Here is a 20550-nt window from a genome sequence, read left to right as displayed (position 1 = left end):
ATTCCTGTTCTCCCCCTGCTCCTGGACATTTGCTGGCCAATCAGTGGGCGAGGGGAGGAGTGTGAGTATTCCTGTTCTCCCCCCTGCTCCAGGTTGTGTGCTGGCCAATCAGTGGAGCAATGGGAGGAGTGTGAGTATTCCTGTTCTCCCCCCTGCTCCAGGACGTGTGCTGGCCAATCAGTGGACCAATGGGAGGAGTGTGAGTATTCCTGTTCTCCCCCCTGCTCCTGGACGTGTGCTGGCCAATCAGTGGAGCAAGGGGAGGAGAGTGAGTATTCCTGTTCTCCCCCCTTCTCCTGGACATGTGCTGGCCAATCAGTGGAGCAATGGGAGGAGTGTGAGTATTCCTGTTCTCCCCCCTGCTCCTGGACGTGTGCTGGCCAATCAGTGGGCAAGGGGAGGAGTGTGAGTATTCCTGTTCTCCCCCTGCTCCAGGACGTGTGCTGGCCAATCAGTGGACCAATGGGAGGAGTGTGAGTATTCCTGTTCTCCCCCCTGCTCCTGGACGTGTGCTGGCCAATCAGTGGACCAATGGGAGGAGTGTGAGTATTCCTGTTCTCCCCCCTGCTCCTGGACATGTGCTGGCCAATCAGTGGAGCAATGGGAGGAGTGTGAGTATTCCTGTTCTCCCCCCTGCTCCTGGACGTGTGCTGGCCAATCAGTGGAGCAAGGGGAGGAGTGTGAGTATTCCTGTTCTCCCCCCTGCTCCAGGTCGTGTGCTGGCCAATCAGTGGAGCAAGGGGAGGAGAGTGGGAACTCTGGGAGCTGTTCAAATCAGTTGAATGACAATACTTGTGGGTGTTTAGTCGCGAGTCCTGGCATTTTCCTACTCAAGTGCCCCTCACAATGCTTTTTACACCACGCCAGCATCTCCTTCCTAGTTTTGTTAGATTTTTTTGTTTGTGCACCAGGAGGGGTTTGAGCAGAAATCCACTAGTCGGACTTAGCAGCGTGCTGATTAGTACAGACCCCACAGCTACTTCCTTCTGTAATGTTAGCACTGACTGTTGCCATTAGTTACTATATAGGGTGATGCATTAAATATCTATAAAATGAGAATTGAAGATTGGCACCGACACTGAGGTAATAATGAAAACAGGCAAACTACAAAGTTATAGCTGTTTAGCACCAACTTTTAAGCCGTGTACACACGGGGGCGATAGGGCTAAAATCGCTGGAAATATGGTCGCTGGCGACCATATTGCCAGTGATTGGAGTGCGCACCAGCAATAAATCGCCGGGTGTGCGCTCCCGTTTTTAGCCCCTTTATGATCGCTGGTCGCAGGAGCTTGGTCCTGCAACCAACTGATTCCCTCTGCGGCTCCCCCAGCAGAGGTTCCTTTTTCATTAGCGACCATCTCTGGTCGCTGATGAGAAGGAGACACTGAGCAATATATCTCCCCCGTGTGTACGGGGCTCAACTTGTCACTGTTTGATACCTCAACCCCAACGCCGAATGATGACGCGCATACCCGCCAGTTGTTCATCAAGGTTCGTCAACGGTGCAGGCAGCTCAATTTGGATATCTTTTAAAAAAAAAACTCTATAGACCAGTGATGGCTAACCTAGACACTCCAGCTGTTGTTGAACTACACATCCCAGCATGCCCTGCATTAGTGTTAGCATGGCAAAATAGTAAACCTGTAACAGGGCATGCTGGGATTCGTAGTTCAACAACAGCTGGAGTGTCAAGGTTCCCCATCACTGCTATAGACTGTAGCTAGATCGTTCGTCTTTTGCAGGACGCTGGGTTCAAGGGAAATTGGTCATCAGTGTCTTTCAGTATACACACTGAAAGATATCAATATCGTTCAGAAGGGCTAAAGTGAACAAAATTGGTCAAAAAAATTGTACAGTGTGTATGCATCTTTACTGTGCAATCCAGGCAGACGAGCACTGTGTTATTGTGACATTTAGGAGTCTAATCTGGGCTAGTCCAATAGATCAGGGGTGGCCAAACCAGTCCTCCAGATCTACCAACAGTTTGTGTTTTCCAGGCCACCTGTGGATCTGTAGAATGTGTCAGTTAGGAGCAAATGCAGCACAGGTTTCCAAATGTTATACCCCTTTCAGACATACGCGAAAAATCCGGGTTTTTGCACATGAGCGCGCCCAAACCCGGGACTAGCGTATGTCTGAAAGGGTATACCCGGGATTTCACTCCCAGATATTGAGCACCTGCAATTGACCAGGGTTTTTTCCGGTATTTAACTCCCGGGTATAATACCCGGCTTATGTCTGAATGGGTTTACCCAGGTTTTTCAGTTTTAATGTGGGGCCAAATGTAATAGGGTGAGAGTTTCAGAAAGTGAGAGATTTTGGGAGAGTTTTGCCATGTTTTTTAAAGCAGCAATCATTTACACTGCAAAACCAGGTTGATTTTGCCATGTAATACCCCTTTTAGACCAAAACGCCGGGTCGCACCCGGCTTTTTGGACCCTGGTTGAAGCCGGGTGCGACCCGGCGTTTAGGGGCATTTACACTGGACGGGCTTAAACGCCCGTATCCCCCTCCCCGGCGCTTGAAGATGACAGCGCGATGTCATCTTCAAGCGCCGATCGACGCCGCCGTACCCGGAACGCTGCTGGGGGCAGCCCAGCACTAAGGTAAGTTGCTAGGCTGCCCCCAGTCCCCGCGCGCACCCCCCCGCCATTGGACAGGAGGTGAATAAATGCCGCACACAGGCATCCGTTCACCTCCCTCCCCCGCTGCTGTCTGCAGAGTATAGCAGACAGCAGCGCCGGCTGTCAGTGTCAGACTGACAATCCGTCCAACCTGCGGACGCTGCGGTCTGCAGGGTGGACGTTCCCCATTCATGTAAATGGGAGCCGGGTCATCCGACCCGGCGTTCCCATTTACACCGCCCTCTACCCAGGTCCTAGCCGTGTTCTACCCAGGTCAGGACCTGGGTAGAAGTCCCGTGTAAAGGGACACGGCGTTAGGGTTTTACACTGCCGAAGATCCGGGTCTGACCCGCCGCTGACCCGGATTTTTCGGCGGTGTAAAAGGGGTATAATTGATTACTGCTTTAAAAAACATGGGAAAACTCTCCCAAAATCTCTCACTTTCTGAAACTCTCACCCTATTACATTTGGCCCTCGATGTTGCTTTTCTTTGCTGCCGGGGCGTCTTCTGATGAGAAAAATTATACCTCCTTCTCTGCATCTCACACTGTGCAACAATGAACAGCATGTGCAGCATCACAGCCTGCATAACACAGCAAATCCATAAGAGCATACAAACTCTCCATCCTCCACATGTTCTCAGCAGCCATAACAGCAATGTATTGTGGGAACCCCACACAGGCCCTTTTGTAGTCAGCCCCCACCTTTGGATGATGTAATTATTGTGAGACAGCAAAGTGTCCTATTTTAATGATGAAACACTGAAATGCTTGAAAAGCCTGGCTTATGTGTGAAAGGGGTATACCCGGGTTTTTCCCAGATCTGAGGTGTTGTGTGAAAGGGGGTCTGTTACTAAAATCCCGTGAGTGACCTGGGTTGAAAATCCCGGGTAGTATGTCTAAAAGGGGTATTTGTAATGACTACACCTGTGCCCCAGCCAGGTGGTCTGGAAAACGTTTGAGGACCGGTGTCCAGCTAAAGATGTTAGTTTACTGTTTAGCCCCTACCAGCACAAGCCTATTAACTAAGCAACAATCTCTCATGTTCTACATCATGGATCCGTTAATTCCGGCATGAAGCAATGGTTACATCACTTTCCTGGATTAATAAGGGAGATCTCCTAATTCCTGTAACAATATATACAGAACTTATCCTAAATGTATTTCATCAAACTTTTGTACCCCATCCTCCTAGCTATGTTATGGGACCAGTGGCCAGGGCAGGTGCAAGGCACCGGAGCGCCCCAGGCAAGTCGGGGTGGGGGCGCCCCGGTGCCGGGGGGGGGGGGGAAGGTTGGTACCTGTGTAAAAAAAACTTGCGTCCCTGCTGAGTGCTGGTGCGTGCAGGGGTGTCCGTACCGCCGGGGGAGCCTGCGGCGCTGTTATTGTGTATAAGCTGGCCGCGGCCGGCGGGGTCCCTACAGTGAATAGAAAATAACTAGCGCTTCCCGCGCATAGCGCTAGTTATTTTCTATTCACTGTAGGGACCCTGCTGGCCGCGACAAGCTTATACACAATAACAGCGCCGCAGGAGCCCCCGGCGGCACGGACACCCCTGCACGCACCAGCACTCAGCAGGGACGCCGGGGACGCAAGATTCTTCACAGGTACCACAGTGCTGGGGGTGAGGGGCGAACTGCCGCCCTCCAGGTGCCGGCGCCCTAGGCAAATGCCTAGAGCTGCCTAGTGGTGGCGCCGGCCCTGCCAGTGGCGTAAGTTCATCCCCTCCCTCCCCTCCTCACAGTAATGTAAAGGCTCCCATACACTAGTCAATAAACAGCACGCGATTGATAGCATGTAAAGAAGACTCCCGGGAAGCTGCTGGGGGTAGTAGAAGAGAAATCAAATGCAAAAGCAGCTGCAAAATGCTCTGATGGCTGCACGTGCAGTCGGTTCAATGAAAGGGCCAGGCCTTGGACACACGCGATTTGGATGCTTTTTACCCCATTTCTCATCCCAATCTGGCTGAATCGGGTGAAATTAGCCAAAAATCGCATAAGAGTATGGCCACCTTAAGTGCATAGGCGGGAGTCCCTGTTATGTACCAACCACTGCTATTTATCATTCATAATAAAAGGCTGTACTTGCTCTATAATATAATTCCTCATCAATGGTTTTCGGTAACATCCGGTTTCACATTCCCAGTCACATGGCAGCATTTCCCATCATGCCCCCTGCTCAGACTGAGTGGAGTCAGGGCCAAACTTTAAAGACTCAAGAATATTTCACCAGCAGAAAATGTATATTCTAAGGCCGGTTTCACACACTCCGGCTCCTGCCGGATGGTGAAATCCCGCACGGCCAGGGAGCCGTGCCGCACACATTAGTTGTGAATGGACACTATTGTGTCCATTCACACGGGACGGCCACGACCCGGCCGCACGGTTGCAGCAGGATCCCGCCACTGGAAGGGACGGCTGCCGGGCTGTGGCCATCCCTTCCATGATAAACTAGTGCGTGCGGCACGGCTCCCTGGCCGTGCGGGATTTCACCGTCCGGCAGGAGCCGGAGTGTGTGAAACCAGCCTAACGGTACCCAACCCCAGACCATTATTACAGGCCCTATATACAGTAAGTAAGACTCCTACAATGTTGCTTACAAGTACAACGTTCAGGACTATTCAAAGTACAAAAGATCAGTTACATACATCTCTGATGTTTGTTCAACTGTGCATTTACAGAACGGTGCCGATGTCATTGGAGCATCTAGAGGTGGCAAAACGCACCCATGAATATCCAGGTCAACCTGAGTAAAGGCCCCCATACACTATGCGATTTGGGCACGATTTTGCCCGATTCAGATGAATTGGGCCGTAAAATCGGCCCAAATCGCATATGGAGACATGACCTCCGACCCGATGCGCAGCCCCGTGAGCATCGGAGTCAGCAGGTCGGACGGGCTGCACATAAGATTTTTTAAATCTTATGTGCTGCCCGGAGCCGTGCGGGGACTGCAGCTGGCGGGGGGACCTACCAGAGCCGGGCGGAGGGATCAGGGGAGCGGCGCAGGGAGCCCGGCAGAGGAGGAGAAGAAGCTGCCGTCAGCGGGAGCAGGGGGGCGGCGCAGAGTACCAGAGAGCCAGGCAGGAGAAGACGCTGCCAGGCAGCGCGAGTGGCGCCGGGAGCAGAACACAATCACTAATTGGCTGAGAGAGGTCTCAGCCAATCAATGGCTTCCTATGCGTTTGTATGGGCTTTTTTTTTTTTTTAAGTGTTCTGCTGCTCCCGAGTCCCACCGCTGCCCGGCAGCGTCTTCTCCTGCCCGGCCCGGCTCCCTGGTACTCTGCGCTGCCCCCACTGCTCCCGCTGAGGGCAGTGGCTTCTTACACGGCTCCCTGCGCCCCAGGATCACCAGCGCCCGCCCTGCCCCGCACCTCCCCGTTACATGTGGTAAATCGCAAGCGATTTATCACATGTAATTTGGGCACATCAAGTGACAAATTGTATGTGAGCCTCCCGGGGAGCTGCCGGGCGGCTCACAGGACAATTTGGTCCGACTTGTCCTAAAGACAAGTCGGCCTAATGTATGGGGGCCTTAAGCCTGAAGGTTATTCAGATGACCAATGTTTACACAGAGTGATCCACTGCTACATCTGCAGCAACAGATCACACACTGCACTAAAGACCCCCATACATTAGTCTGACTTGTCCTAAGGACAAGTCGGACCTGATTTCCCCCTGCAGCTCCCCGGGAGGGGGACACACGATTAGGCACTGATGTGCCAAGTTTTGCAAATGATACATCGCATGCGATGTATCATTTGCAGCTCCCGGGGAGCTACAAGGTGGAGGGAGCAGGGGGGCAAGGGACATCCAGGTGGCGGGTGGAGGACGCTGCGAGGTGGCTGGGGGGCGCTGCTAGTAGCCCAGAGGCAGCGGACGCTGCGGGGGACACAGGCGGCAGTAACGTAGAGGCAGGCAGGGGGAGCCGGGAGCTGTCAGCCCTGGAGAAAAAAAAAGCCCATACAGTGAATGGGCGGCCTGTGATTGGCTGAGCGCTCTCTCAGCCAATTGCTGACTGGCTGAGAGAGCGCTCAGCCAATCACATTCTGCCCATTCATTGTATGAGCTTTTTTTTTTCCAGCACTGACAGCTCCCGGCTCCCCCTGCCTGCCTCTACGTTACTGCCGCCTGTGTCCCCCGCAGCGTCCGCTGCCTCTTCACTACTAGAAGCGTCCCCCACCCCCCCCCTACTCCCTCCACCGGAAGGAGCATTGACAGCTCCCTGCTCCGTCTCCCCCTGCCCATCTCCCTCGCCAGCATCCGCCGCCTGTGTCCCCTGCCCGGCTGCACATAAGATTTAGAAAATCTTATGTGCAGCCGGTCCGACCTCCCAACTCTGACCCGATGCGCACGGGACCGCGCATTGCGTCGGACCGGGTGTCTATACCTGCGATTTGGCCCGATTTCACTGCCCGATCCATCTGAATCGGGTGAAATCGGGACCAAATCGCATAGTGTATGGGGGCCTTAAAATTTAGAAAAAAAAAATCACCTGTGGGGAGCTAGGTAAAGGTGTTTCACCACAGGTGATGGCAATCATACATTACCAGGGAAGTCCAGGAACAGAGCATTTTCTCCCGCATGGAGAGGGTCAGATAGGCAAGGATGAGAATAGTACAAAGAATCCCAACCATCCCACCACTCGCCTTCCTGAGCATAAAGCATTCACTAACACGATATGCTTGCAGAAAATCACAAAAAACAGCTCTTGTGGCAAAATCCTATCTGCACACGTCTAGTGACATATGAGCAAAGGTGGGTGCTAGGAGGGATCTGATTGAATTCAATGCAGCAGGAAATTCAAAAGAATCCTATAAGCTTCTATAGGGCAAAGCCAATTAAAGATGGTTTTGCCAACTGCATCCAAGCCCCAGAACTTCTTGCATTCCGGTGCTTGGTGCATAGGCAGACTAGTGGGAAAGGGTTAGCAAGCTGGGTAGTGAGACGGTTTGTCTAGTGGAAAAGGAGGATCACTCACATCATTCCCTGACTGATATGGAGTTTACAATCCCTATTCCCAATCACAGACACAACCGGATTAATTTATTTTCATTGTCAGAAGTCACTTAAATTAGCAGTATGTTTTTGGTGCGTATAAAGAAACCAAAACAGAGACCATAACATCTCCACACAGAAGTGCCTTGGTTAGGAATTATATTTTTAACACACAGGCCGTTAAAGCCCCCATACACTTTTGGGCCAATTTTACCCAGGTCAGGACAAGAAATCGTCCAAAATCGCATGTGTTTGAAATCCTATCCGATCTGATGCTCAGTCCCACGCACATTGGCTCGTAGTCTGAGAACACACCTGCTTGCACTGCCAAACTCCCACTCCCGGAGGCGGGGGAACAAGGTCTCATACAGTACAGTACATCACATGACATGACAGTACCACATCCGATCCTGCTGCCCGGGAAGGTACTCGGCGGCTCAAGAAGGACCGGATGGCCATACACGGCTTTGACTGCTGTAGCGTATTTAAGACAGCAGCACGGTTGATGGACTAGTTAGTATCGCCACTTACATGAATGACAGAAAAGCAAATTTTAGCTAGTAACGATTGCCTTGAAGTAAACACTTCTATATAATGCATTAGCAGTCTCATATTCCATACAATAGAACTAATTTTGCTTCCTAATACAATGATCCCCATTATCGAATATTCAGCTGTTCATCCCTGTGAAGCATTAGGAAGCCTCATCTGCCAGCCAGCAAGGCCAAAGTTGTGAAATGAATAATATAAATCCAGAACAAACGGATGGAGTTATACTGATCCTCCCAGCCTGACTTTATATAGCAGAGTGTAACAAAGTTAAAAGACTTGGCTTCAAGTGGACGATCCTGCGGCAGAAATCCAGCAAGCAGCGTGTAATTTGCTTTCTAAGCTGATTATTCTGTGCACGTTTTCTCTCCGCTTCTCAGGAAATGCTCACAGTATAAGAATTCCACTTATTTAAAGTATCTCTGGTCTGGATCTTCCTGTACAACGCAGGCTTCCTGCACTGGGGCCTTGTCGCTGGCCTCCCAACAGCTCCTCCCACAGGTGAAAATAAGAACGGTCCCAAACTCCAGCAACAGATCTATCAGATACACAAGCATTAGGCACATCCCCTACACAGGTGAGTCACAGCACTGCATCCACTGACGTATCAGGTGAGTCACTTACCAGCCTTTGTTCCATGGAGCATTGTTACGAGACCTGGCATCAGCTGAAATTCAAATACTCTCCTTCCCCCGCAACGTGTGCAAGAGGGAGGTTTGGATGCAACATCGGGAAGGCTCATGTATAATGGGGTTCCATTCCAAGAATATCTGTGGGGTCAGAAAGGTCAAGGTGTCGGTCGTCACAAATGCATATACGGCAAGGATGATGGTCTGTTTCTTATCTGAAAGATGCATATTTTACCCATCTCTCAGAGATGTTGGCACTTAAAGGGTGTTAGTCTAATGTACTACATGTTACTTACAAGTGGGGCAGTATTCCCTCTAACAGCCAGTCAGCTTCTCCGGGCCATCACAGCTTGGCAGTAAAGTCACAGCCTTTCCCATTGGTGCATGAAGGAAGGGGATTAGCAGGGAAGCAGGGACACTGCAGACTGTATGGAACAAAACCTAGCCGCACAGTGGACAGCAGTGCTAAACCATTGGTGGCATTAGGAATTGAAGTGCTGGAAGATATTTGGACACCTCTATGTGCACCGATAACTGTTTTGGGTGGTAAAGCCTTTAGTTATTTATTGTAATAAGTCTTAAAACCTTTTATCTTCGGGCAGCCCATTTACTTATGGCTGGCAGATAGGAAAGATGCTACCGTTATACATCTACGTAAAGCAATTGTGCGAGTATTTAAATCAACAATAAGGACATAACCGGACCAGTGTTTACCAGTTCTAGGTAATAACCTGAGGATCTGCTGCCGGCAGGATGAGATCTTCTTCAGGAACTTGTAGAACGCCAGGTTGCAGTTCCGCAGCTCACACTTCTCATATTTCTCCCGTTCTCCTTTACCCTCCAGGCTGCCAGAAAATAATAACATACACAGTAGTGTTTCCAAATATACTGTACCATTATAATAACAATAGAACATGAGTAAACAGACATGCCCGCGGTTTGTCAGGTCTCAAGTGGCCTACACACGATTTAGGGGCATTTTCTAAGTGATCTTACTAGATCCCTTATACCCCTTTTACACTAGGCAAGCCGGGTCGCACTAAGCCTTAACAAGAGATAAATGCAAGGGTGATAAGGAGAGATAAACGTCCAGCCAATCAGCTCCTTACTGACTTTTTTCAAACACAGCCTGTAACATGGCAGTTAGCAGGTGATTGGCTGGACATTTATCTCTCCTTATCACCCTTTCATTTATCTCTTGTTAAGGCTTAGTACATCTGCCCCAATGTGTCCTGCTCCCCTAGCAGCGCCATTTTAGAACAGCCTGGCCGTCCCCTGTCACCGGTGAGCTCGGGAAAAGCACAGTACTGGCATAGATCACCAGGCCCAGCCTGCCCCGCTAGCCCATACTACAGCACCCTGCCCTGATCGTAGAAGGAACACCAGCTGTATTTCTCTAATTAATAGTACTTTGGCTCATGGAAAGGTGGCGACATATATATACAAGGGGAGTGGCCTCAGATTATGCGGCTTCCTTTACTAGGTTTGTAGGTCAATAACTACCTCTACCACGTGTCTACAATGTCTATTCCATACTCTGTGTCCACCTATATTTCCCCCTTTTTTTGGTTGGTCATCTCATCCTTACTACAGTTCTTCAAGCTCATTTTAATGCGTTCCATTTCTCTATGCTTCATGTGACGCGCCTGCTGCAATTATATTACTATGTATTGTTGCAATTTCCTTACTCTGTAGCTTGTATGAATTTTATTTGTAATGTTTAAAAATCAAATTGATATGGGGGTCAGTCTGGTTGCTAATCCCCACACCGGCAGAATGCAGAGGAGGTGGGGCCACGTTATACAATTTGCATCATTTAGCCCAGGCATGTCCAACCTGTGGCCCTCCAGCTGTTGTGAAACTACACATCCCAGCATGCCTTGCAATAGTTGTAGCATTCCCTAATAGCAATACTATGGCAAGGCATGCTGGGATGTGTAGTTTCACAACAGCTGGTGGGCCGCAGGTTGGACATGCCCGATTTAGCCCTTCCCCCTCTATAGAGCCATAAAGGTCAGGTATAGTCTCCCCATCCTGCCCACTTCTCTAGGTAGTGGGTGCGATGTGGGAGATTAGTCCAATCTTCTGTGGGTGCAGGGGTCTGACCACAAATATGTTGTCTCCCACAACTTGCGGGCCATTAAGCAATTAAGATTGTAGTAAAACAAATCCAATTCCAGCTTGTGACCTCACCTCTGCACATCCTCCATTATGGTCGCCTCTTGCTGCTCGTACTCCCGCAGTAGACGGCGAGCATGATCCAGGTCCGTGTCCCACTCACATTGTTCCTCCTCCGCCACCGCCATATAATAAGACTGAAATACATTGTCATAAGCCTGCACTGGCTCCGACGGGTCCATGAGAGAGAGGTTCTGGAGTTGTGAGGAACAGTCTGTCTGCAGGGGCACAGAAGGGCAACTTGTGGCATGTGTTACTGCGGGAGCTGCGAGAGGTTCATCGCTATCAAACCCCCAGTTATCTGCGTCATCGCACCAATCCGCAGCAGACATCTGGTTTTCCTGCACAGAGAAGGTAGGCAGTCCGTGAGTAAGGCAACCACTATTAAGGTCATGTTTATACAGCATACATGAAGATCTGAGGAAGTACCTGCTGTGACACGGACGGTGTGATCTGTGGCTTATGTTCCTCAAGGCACTGGGATCGTAAGGCCACCCAACTGCAGCCAGAGAAGAGAAATGTTAGTGCTAAATACGCCAGAGGACATAATACAGTTACCGCTGTGATACAGTCTTCATGCAGTTTAATTATAGTGCTACTGCAGATAAAATAGGTGAGAGCGTAGAATGGCGACACCCACTGGGCGGAGCTTAGCATACACTCACTCTACATCTCACACCCACTACATTTACAATGACACTAACTTTCATGGAATTCTGATCTAGGTGTATGAGGCTGCACCCGCAGCGGCGGCCCGGTGATAGGGTCATAGCAGCACAAGGCTGACATTTAGGGGTATTCCTATGATGAGGGAACATTCTCTGCGACATCTTGGTTATAAAGCGGTCTGCCCATGTTTTTGCAGCTGTGATTTAGTACATAGCTGCTGTGCTAAAATAAGCAAATGTCGCTGATGTTTCTAATAAGAAACTGGAGGGGTCTCAGTCACAAGCTGCGACGCTTTCCTGAAACGGTCGAGTCACGTCTGCGTCACCTCCCATAAATGCGCCTGGTCAATCACGGAATATATCCCGTCACCATTATGCCACATGCGCAGGGCTGCTGAGACGCTTTCTCCCTTTTAGCCCTTCTAATGAATTCTTGTAAAATAGGTCCTCCGGGTTGTTTTAGGTCAGTGATGGCTAACCTTGACACTCCAGCTGCTGTTGAACTACACATCCCAGCATGCCCTGCTACAGTTTTACTATTTAGCCATACCAAACCTGATGCAGGGCATGCTGGGATGTGCAGTTCAACAACAGCTGGAGTGTCAAGGTTAGCCATCACTGTTCCGTGTGATCTCCACCCTTTACTATACATATTTGTAAAGTTATAATCTAGTATGAATATGTAACTTTATTAACCCCCCCTTTACAGGAGAGGCAGGGACATGTGACCCGCAGGTTTAGTCATCCATAAGTTTTATGTTGTTACCTCTCCGGCTTCCCCCAGCACGTCTTCTTGCTGCATGCAAACACGTGGATGACGCGGTGGTACTGTGAGCCTTCCAATGGACAGTACACTTGGACAACGTGACAGAGGACCGACGAGCACAGAGGACATGATGGAAAGAGAAGGGTCACATGTGGCGGGGTGTCCTGCCAAAAGAAACATTTATTGGTACAGGTTATCCTTAAGGGGGGATTTATCAAACCTTCTAAATATGAAGTTGCCCACAGCAACCAATCAGTATAAAAGAATCCTGTTACATTTGGCCGACAGGACTACAGTCATTGATGTGCATCTTCAACCAATGGGATTGTGCCTCCTGCAATTCCTTTATAATCCACTAGGTCAGTTTGACAAGTAGGCCTCCCAATTACAATACTACGTACAATGTGGGCCTTACTGTGGCAGAAAGCTCCTAAACTTGATTTATTCAGTTCAATGCTTTGGCAAATCAAATGATCAGAACTTTGAAGACGTCTACTGTTAATTTTAATTTTTTTCACAAACATCTAAAACAAGGCGTAAATCTCCATTTTCAATCATGTCTTTATTTCTAGTTAAATGGCTAGATTCCCTTTCCATCTGGGGCCTGGAATAGTAAGCCCCGAAACATTGGGTTTCTGATCTCCCATGATCCTGGAATAAACAAGATTACTATGTTAATTTATTAGACAGCACTGACAGACACAAAGCCCTCCGATCTCACCGGCAGACCCCCTATCTTGCTGACATCCCACGAAGAGCCTTTGCCTTCTAGTACCGCATCTTTAAATCCCAGCAGCACCGGCTGCCCAATGGAAGGGGCTTGCGCCATCACCTCAGGAAGGGGCAGTAGGCACACTTGCCAGGAAAACTGTAACACCAGGGTTTCATTACTCAAAACACTGGTACTCTGTGGGGTAAAACAACAATTATTTGGGGGATTAATAAAAAAGTGCTGTCATTAAAGAATAATGTACAGAAATGAAAATGTCACATTGCATTTGGATAACTGGCTATCTAGACAAGGCAGGACTGTGTCCCAAAAAAAGATGCACAACATAAAAAAAAAAAAATATGAATAAAGAGAACATTTTATGTAAAAGATCCGGGAAAAATAGGGATGGCCATCGACGATTCAAAATCATTGATGTCTATAGCCGATGGTGAATACTTTCGCCATCGATGGGGGAAACCAGATTCTCTTTTTTCCCCCCAAAAGTGCTGGGACACAGAGCATAGCTCTGCCCAACACATGTGAAGCCCCACCCCTACATTCTGATTGGCCCACAGACTAGTCAAAGAAAATGGATGACCATTGATAGGTAAAACTATCAAAGGTCAATCACACAGTTTATTACTATCGATGGCAACCATTGATGGAGACTGCACTGATGGCCATCCCTAAGGAACAATAAACTATTTTAGTATATAGAACAGATAGTTACCAGTACTTGTGTGAGGGACAATTTGCCATCTCACCCAGGTTTGCTTAAAGGGACTGATTCAGAACCGATTGCTGCTGAGTGAAATTAGTTTTGACCTGTAAACACTGCCCGCTAAACTGAAATCCCACCTTGCGAATAGAGGTCTTAAGAACCATACACATTGGGCGATTTTGCCCAGTGTGTATGGACAGCGATGATCGTTTTCATCGCTGGGGGGGAAAGCCACTCAGTGCATACACACTGAGCCACTTTCCCCCTGCCCGGCGACCTTTGCATAATGCAGAGCTATGCAAACCCGTCCTCAAAGCCGCTCATCTGCTGGTAATACCAGCAGATAAACGGCTTTTCTGGTGATTATGCGGGAGCGCGCAGCTGTTTTGAGCGACTATCAGCTCAAAGTCGCCAAGTGTGTATGGGCCTTAAGAGTTTGCAGACAAGCGAAAATATCCAAAACTATTCGTTAGACGCTTACCATCAAATTATTTTTCCACTGGGCACCAGTAATCACAAGCTAGGAGTAGCCAGGGACTTACATAGCGGCTGCAATAAAAACAGCAAAATCTGCCCAGGAGCAGACGTCACACACTCTCCCATAAATGCTTGGGCACTCCTGCATTTTCCTAGGCCGCCTAGCCATTTTTCTGTCACACCTGCATTTTTCTAAGCCCCAGATGCCCACTTCCTGTCAATCGCCTTAGCAGGCATCATGCTGGTGTACTATGGGCCGTATGTATGCCCAGTATCGATAATCAATATGTAGTGATGGACATCGGAAGCCTTTGGATAGCAGCCACAGATTTTCTTAATTTGATGGAAGCATTTTCCCCAACAAGTTGCGAATTTACAGCCTCTAAATCAGGCATGTCCAAACTGTGGCCCTCCAGCTGGCGTGAAACTACAAGTCCCATCATGCCTTGCCACAGTTTTGCTATTAGGGAATGCTAAAACTATGGCAAGGCATGCTGGGATGTGTAGTTTCACAACAGCTGGAGGGCCACAGTTTTGACATGCCTGCTATAAACACTGCTGTGGACCCCAGGAAGTGATTATGTGCTTACAGCTTATGTGCGCATGTACGAAGCGCTGAAGGCTTTTTTCTTCTCATTATTAATTAGTGGTAGACCCAAAATGTATCAGCTCATATTGCAGTTTAAGGCTACTTCTGAATCATCTTTTTCAGTATATATTACAATACAGAAATATAGTTTCCCCTGTCACTACTGCCAGCATTGGACCTGTCAGAGGAATCCCCAGATCCATTTCCAGTAAAAACTTGCAATCTACATTATCTGGATGACTTCTCGGGGTGCATGGGATTATATATATTAATTAGGTTATCATGGCTTTGATATATAACAGGCATATGGAAATGGCTGGGCTTCATGCTGTACATAAAATACATATATTATCACAGTACATTCCTCCTATATGTAGCCAAGGACACTAGAACACTCAGACACAATACCAGGAAGAGGAGCTGGTTACCTGCAGTTGTGCTGCCTGCCAGCAGTGTCACCAGCAGCCCTCCTATGCCTGCCAGCAGTCTCACCACCAGCCCTCCTATGCCTGCCAGCAGTCACACCAGCAGCCCTATGCCTGCCAGCAGTCTCACCAGCAGCAGCCCTCCTATGCCTGCCAGCAGTCTCACCAGCAGCCCTCCTATGCCTGCCAACAGGCTCACCAGCAGCCCTATGCCTGCCGGCAGTCTCACCAGCAGCCCTATGCCTGCCAGCAGTCTCACCACCAGCCCTCCTATGCCTGCCAGCAGTCTCACCACCAGCCCTATGCCTGCCAGCAGTCTCACCAGCAGCCCTCCTATGCCTGTCAGCACCACACAGGCCTCTCTCCCAGTACATGTGCTAGCTGCATGCAGCGAGTCACACAAACCCAACGCAACCTAACCTGACGCAGCCTGCACGGGTCACTCACAGCGTCTCCAACCTCAGCAGCAGCAGCGCCGCCCACCAGCATCACCAGCTGATCGTTGTACAGACCAGCCTATCAGATTTGTCGCCAGTCGGCCAATCCGCAGCGGCATGCTAATGAGTCTCATCTGGTCACGGAATGTGTCAGAGAAGGCGGGGCATAACATTAACCCACTCACCACTGGAAGCTCGTTGTCTGACTTCAGGAGGTTTCTATGTACAAGACTCTGGAACAGATTCTCTAAGCTTCAAAAGTGATAAAACGGAGAGTGATAAACAACCAACCAATCAGATCCTTTCTGACATTTTTCAAACACACTCTGTGACATGGCAGGCAGGAGCTGATTGGCTCGTGGTTTATCACTCGCCAATTTATCACTTTTGAAGCTTAGTGCATTTGGCCCACAGTGATACCCTCCTGTCAGGGCCACTGACAGGGGGGTGCCAGGGGTACAGCTGTCCTGCCCCCCCCCACCCCGCACAATGCCACCTGGCGGCCAGGCACGCACAATGCACAGTGCAGCCTGCAGAGCGCAGAGCCTAGGATACAGAGAGGTTCGGCACTCTGCAGGCTGCAATGTGCAGTGAGTGCTCCGAGTCCCGACGCCCGGAGGGAGAAGATACTGCGTTGCCGCCTGCCGCCGCCACCGCTGGTAAGTATAATAGTAATTGGGTGTGGGGGGGAGGCGTGGTGCCGGCGCGCGTGAGGGGGGTCCCGGGCCCCTACATTACTAGTGGCGGCCCTGCCTCTTGTCACCGGGTGTGGTATAGGGGTCCGACAGTCGGGATGTGGACCCGCACGAGGGAAAATAGCTGACGGCCGTCGGGAACCCGGCTGTCGGTGTTTTGACAGTCGGGATCCCGACGTCGGGGGAATGCCTGTGGGGATCCCCACTGTCGGGACCCCGTCCGGCACCCCTATCGCTAGCAAGAGCCATGCCACCCCGCTTCTCTCTGCTCGACACACCCGGCATCGGAAAGTGTGTATGTGCTGGGCCCCCGACATCACTGGGTACACATGTCCTCATATGTGCACCCAGCTTTATGTTTGAACACTTAAAATCTACTTAAGGTGCCCACACCCTAGAACGATTTTATTGCAGATTGGCCTATTTCCGACCGATCGCCCAAAATCGATCGGATGCGCTCCCGCAGATCTTTTGCTAAATCTTCTGATCTTACGTGCTGCATGAAAGGATCAGAAGATGTAACAAAAGATCCATAGGAACACACACGGGATCTTAAGAGAAATCTGTGGGGAAGATGTGCGCTTGCCTGAAATCTTTTGCCCAGGACGGACAAAAGATTTGAAGGCTAATTTATGCGCACACATACCTCCCAACTTTCTGATGATCAAAATAGGGACACTAGAAGGGGGCGTGGCGTATGCAAATGAGGGAGTGGCTTATGTAAATTAGGCCACGCCCTCGTTTTCTGCCGCGAATAGACGTTGTGCGCATGCGCACAGCATCTATTCTGTGAGATTGGGTGGGACTCCCAACTGCCCCCCGCAGCGGGACACTGCCGGCTGCGCTCGCCACGCTTCGGGTTGGTGTTGATGGATCTTTTATCTTATGGATCTCATGGATCTTATGCATCTTATGGGTGCATAAGATCCATGAGATCCATAAGATGCGATATTGTATACAATATTGTATGCAATAATTGTAACGTGTGTGGGCACCTTTAATTAAGGCATACAATCTTATGCGATGGGCGCCGTGCTAGGAAATAAGTACCATTATTTCTAGTCTACTTCCTCCTATGATTATTATTATATTATTAGTATTATTATTAGTATTTTATCGATATTATTATTACTGTATTGTTGTCATTGTTGTTATTTCTATTAGTGCGGTGTTCAGAGTGATTTACCATCATTATCCCGTTAGCCCCGATAGCCAGCATTTATCAGGGATTATACTTCATGTGCCTCAGAAAAACATTTTCCCTGATAACCAGCCCTATGATAACACATAAGTGTGGCAACTTATCCTGGATCCTGTGCATTATCACCGCCTCCCCCCCCCCCCCCCCCCCCCAAAAAAAAAAAACCTAGGACTTTAATTGGATTGCTCAATAAGGACCATCAGGCAAGAAAATCCAGAAAAATTTTAGGAACCCCCCCCCCCCCCCCTGTTATTATTAATCATTATTATTATAATTATTATTGTTATGAATATTATTATTATTGTTGTTTATATTATTGCTCTTCTTCTTCATCGCAAATTGAGTTTCCAAAACTACCTATGAGATCAATAAATTATATTTCTAGCCCATTATCCAGTTATCCATGCGGACCAGTGTAGAAATATCCTGCTACTGCCTGGCAGGGCTGCCATCAGAAATTGTGGAGGGTGTGGGTAAAAACTGGACCCTGACAAGTCACCGGACCGCCGGACTGGACATCAAAATCTGCATCCCAGAGCTTGTAGTGTCTGGTCCGGGGGGTGTTCTGCCTGGGGGGGCTTCAGGTGACAGCTGTCACCAGGGAGAGCAGGAGTGGGAGAATAAAGCCTCTTTGTATGGTCTGGACATGTCACAAAACCGGAACCGTCCGGACCACACGGGGAGGCTGTAATCTCGCTCTCCACATGTCCCGGACCGGTTTTTACATAGTCCAAATTGTGGAGCCCGGGACTGACAAAAAAGGCACCCAGCGTGCCTGGGGAGACCTTTCTCTGCAGCACTGGTTTCTCTACTCAGTCTCAATCTCAACATTGCTTCAAGGGAAATGTGAACTTTGTTAACAACAATTTATACTTTATAGACTCCAGTCATGGGCCCCCTTTTGTCTGGTCCCGGGACTGGAGTCCCCACAGAACCCCCCTGATGACTGCCCTGCTACCTGATGCTATTACTGCCTGTGTTGGGGAAAGGAAGTATATAGTGTGTAATAAATTGCAAGGTGTTTCCTGGTGTGTACAGCAGTGTAAGAGTTAAGTGGGAGGCAGGTTCCTGCTGATGGCAGCGTCACTGGCCGGGGTGTGTGAGCTGCATGCACTGTCGGAAGAGTTGACACTCAGACTGCTACTGAGAATTGGGCGAACAGGTAAAGTAAGCTGGTTATGTGGATGTATCGGACATAGTATTGCTATACTGTGATAGGGGGACGCTATGTTACATGTTACCCTGTCTATATGGGTACAGGAAGGCTGGGGTCAAACCTGTGACTTGGGTGGTAGCAAGGGTTCGACTAGTAGTGATCACATTTATATGGTATGCTACCCCCACGTACTCCTGTTACGTGTTACTTCATCTGCATGCACACAAGATGACTGGGGCACACATGGGGCCAAATGTAACAGGGTGTGAGAATCAGAAAGTGAGAGATTTGGGGAGAGTTTTCCCAGCTTTTTAAAGCAGCAATCGTTTACACTGCAAAACCAGGTTGATTTTGCCATGTAATTGATTGCCGCTTTAAACAAATGTAAAACCTATCCCGAAACATACATTTGGCCCATGGTGTTAGATAATGTGTACTCCTAGTGCAGGCATAGGCAATCTTTGGCTCTCCAGCTGTTGTTAAACTACAGTCCCAGCATGCTGTGTGTGCCCCAGGCTTAGCAAAACTGTAGCAAGGCATGCTGGGACTTGTAGTTTCACAACAGCTGGAGAGCCACAGGTTGCCTACGCCTGTTAGTGACCCCATGCTCTTGGTTTATGTGACCCCACTTGCATGTGCACAGGATGGCTATGTGATAGGGGGGCATATGCAATAGAATCTGGATTTGCCAGAGGTGCGGTATGCCAGCCAATCACGGATGTTTTTTTTTGTTTTTTTTACAGCGGCAATTATTTACAAGGCAAAACCAACCCTGGAATCTTGGGGTCACAGCTGGGTGTTAGGTACCGTGTTCTAGTGATCGCACACTCCTATTACATTTCACCCCACCTGTGTGTGCACGGGAACCTGGGATCACACCTTGGTTTTAGGTCAGTGGTTCTCAACCCGGTCCTCAGGACCCCCACACCGTTCATGTTTACCAGGTAACTTGTACATTTTTACAATGTGACAGTTGGTGATACAGAGGGCAGCTACTGGTGACCTGGAAAATGTGCACTGTGTGGGGGTCCTGAGGACCAAGGTTGAGAACCAATGTTTTAGATATAGGGTTCCCCTAGTGCAGGGGTCCTCAAACTATTTTGCTCTGGGACCCCATCAGACAATAGAAATAATGACAGGACCCCAGCAAGTTACTGCAGAAGGCCATGACATCACGTAGTCAGCAGACAGCACATACATGGCAGCATTGTGGAGGCACAGAGTGATGGGAGGAGTCTAACATACCATAACCCATCACATCACATGTGTAGTCAGCAGACAGCACATACATGGCAGCATTGTGGAGGCACAGAGTGATGGGAGGAGTCTGATATACCATAACCCATCACATCACATGTGTAGTCAGCAGACAGCACAGACATGGCAGCATTGTGGAGGCACAGAGTGATGGGAGGAGTCTGATATACCATAACCAATCACATCACATGTGTAGTCAGCAGACAGCACATACATGACAGCATTGTGGAGGCACATAGTGATGGGAGGAGTCTAATATACCATAACGCGTCACATCACACGTGTAGTCAGCAGGCAGCGCATACAAGGCAGCATTGTGGAGGCACAGAGTGATGTAAGGAGTCTGATATACCATAACCCATCACATCACACGTATAGTCAGCAGGCAGCACATACATGGCAGCATTGTGGAGGCACATAGTGATGGGAGGAGTTTGATATACCATAACCCATCACATTACACGTGTAGG

General features: G+C 49.2%; 2 protein-coding genes across 6 annotated transcripts in view; one reads left to right on the top strand and one right to left on the bottom strand.

The window, feature by feature from the left end:
• Nucleotides 1-7762: 7762 nt before the first annotated feature.
• On the bottom strand, nucleotides 7763-15866 carry PDCD2L (programmed cell death 2 like). Of its 3 annotated transcripts, XM_083163855.1 has the most exons (9): nucleotides 15641-15799; nucleotides 15338-15385; nucleotides 13132-13317; nucleotides 12411-12574; nucleotides 11406-11475; nucleotides 10992-11317; nucleotides 9530-9643; nucleotides 8794-8939; nucleotides 7763-8707 (listed from the first exon to the last, which is right to left on the bottom strand). In XM_083163855.1, the coding sequence occupies exons 3-9, from the start codon at nucleotides 13237-13239 to the stop codon at nucleotides 8577-8579; spliced, it is 1059 nt and encodes a 352-aa protein (XP_083019981.1). In that variant the 5' UTR covers nucleotides 13240-13317; nucleotides 15338-15385; nucleotides 15641-15799; the 3' UTR covers nucleotides 7763-8576. The 3 variants fall into 3 exon arrangements, with proteins under 3 accessions (XP_083019981.1, XP_083019979.1, XP_083019980.1); XM_083163853.1 differs by lacking the exon at nucleotides 15338-15385 and having other exon boundaries at nucleotides 15755-15866; XM_083163854.1 differs by having other exon boundaries at nucleotides 15338-15801.
• A 344-nt stretch (nucleotides 15867-16210) lies between these two features.
• TRADD (TNFRSF1A associated via death domain) overlaps nucleotides 16211-20550 on the top strand; it is a 29699-nt gene continuing 25359 nt past the window's right edge. Inside the window, exon 1 of one of the 3 annotated variants that reach the window (XM_083164147.1) lies at nucleotides 16211-16430. The gene's annotated coding sequence lies outside the window, so the exon portion shown is untranslated. Of the gene's footprint in view, nucleotides 16431-18721; nucleotides 18830-19562; nucleotides 19627-20550 lie in introns of those variants that run through there. The other 2 variants (XM_083164146.1, XM_083164148.1) reach the window with 2 other exon arrangements.

This window comes from Crinia signifera, chromosome 11 (assembly GCF_055691185.1).
Source record: "Crinia signifera chromosome 11, ASM5569118v1, whole genome shotgun sequence".
NCBI classification, from domain to species: Eukaryota; Metazoa; Chordata; class Amphibia; order Anura; family Myobatrachidae; genus Crinia; species Crinia signifera.
Note: the sequence above shows the minus strand (reverse complement) of the source record. Positions and strands in the feature narration are given on the sequence as shown.

Bases quoted from the DNA above. Each gene is read 5' to 3' on its own strand.
- PDCD2L (XM_083163853.1), bottom strand. From the start codon at position 15,823: ATGCTGGTGGGCGGCGCTGCTGCTGCTGAGGTTGGAGACGCTGTGAGT. The intron at 9,644-10,991 runs GTGAGGTCACAA...ATTTTCTGGCAG, and splicing joins ATAATGGAGGATGTGCAGAG to CCTGGAGGGTAAAGGAGAAC. The intron at 8,708-8,793 runs GTAAGTGACTCA...TGTATCTGATAG, and splicing joins GCTCCATGGAACAAAGGCTG to ATCTGTTGCTGGAGTTTGGG.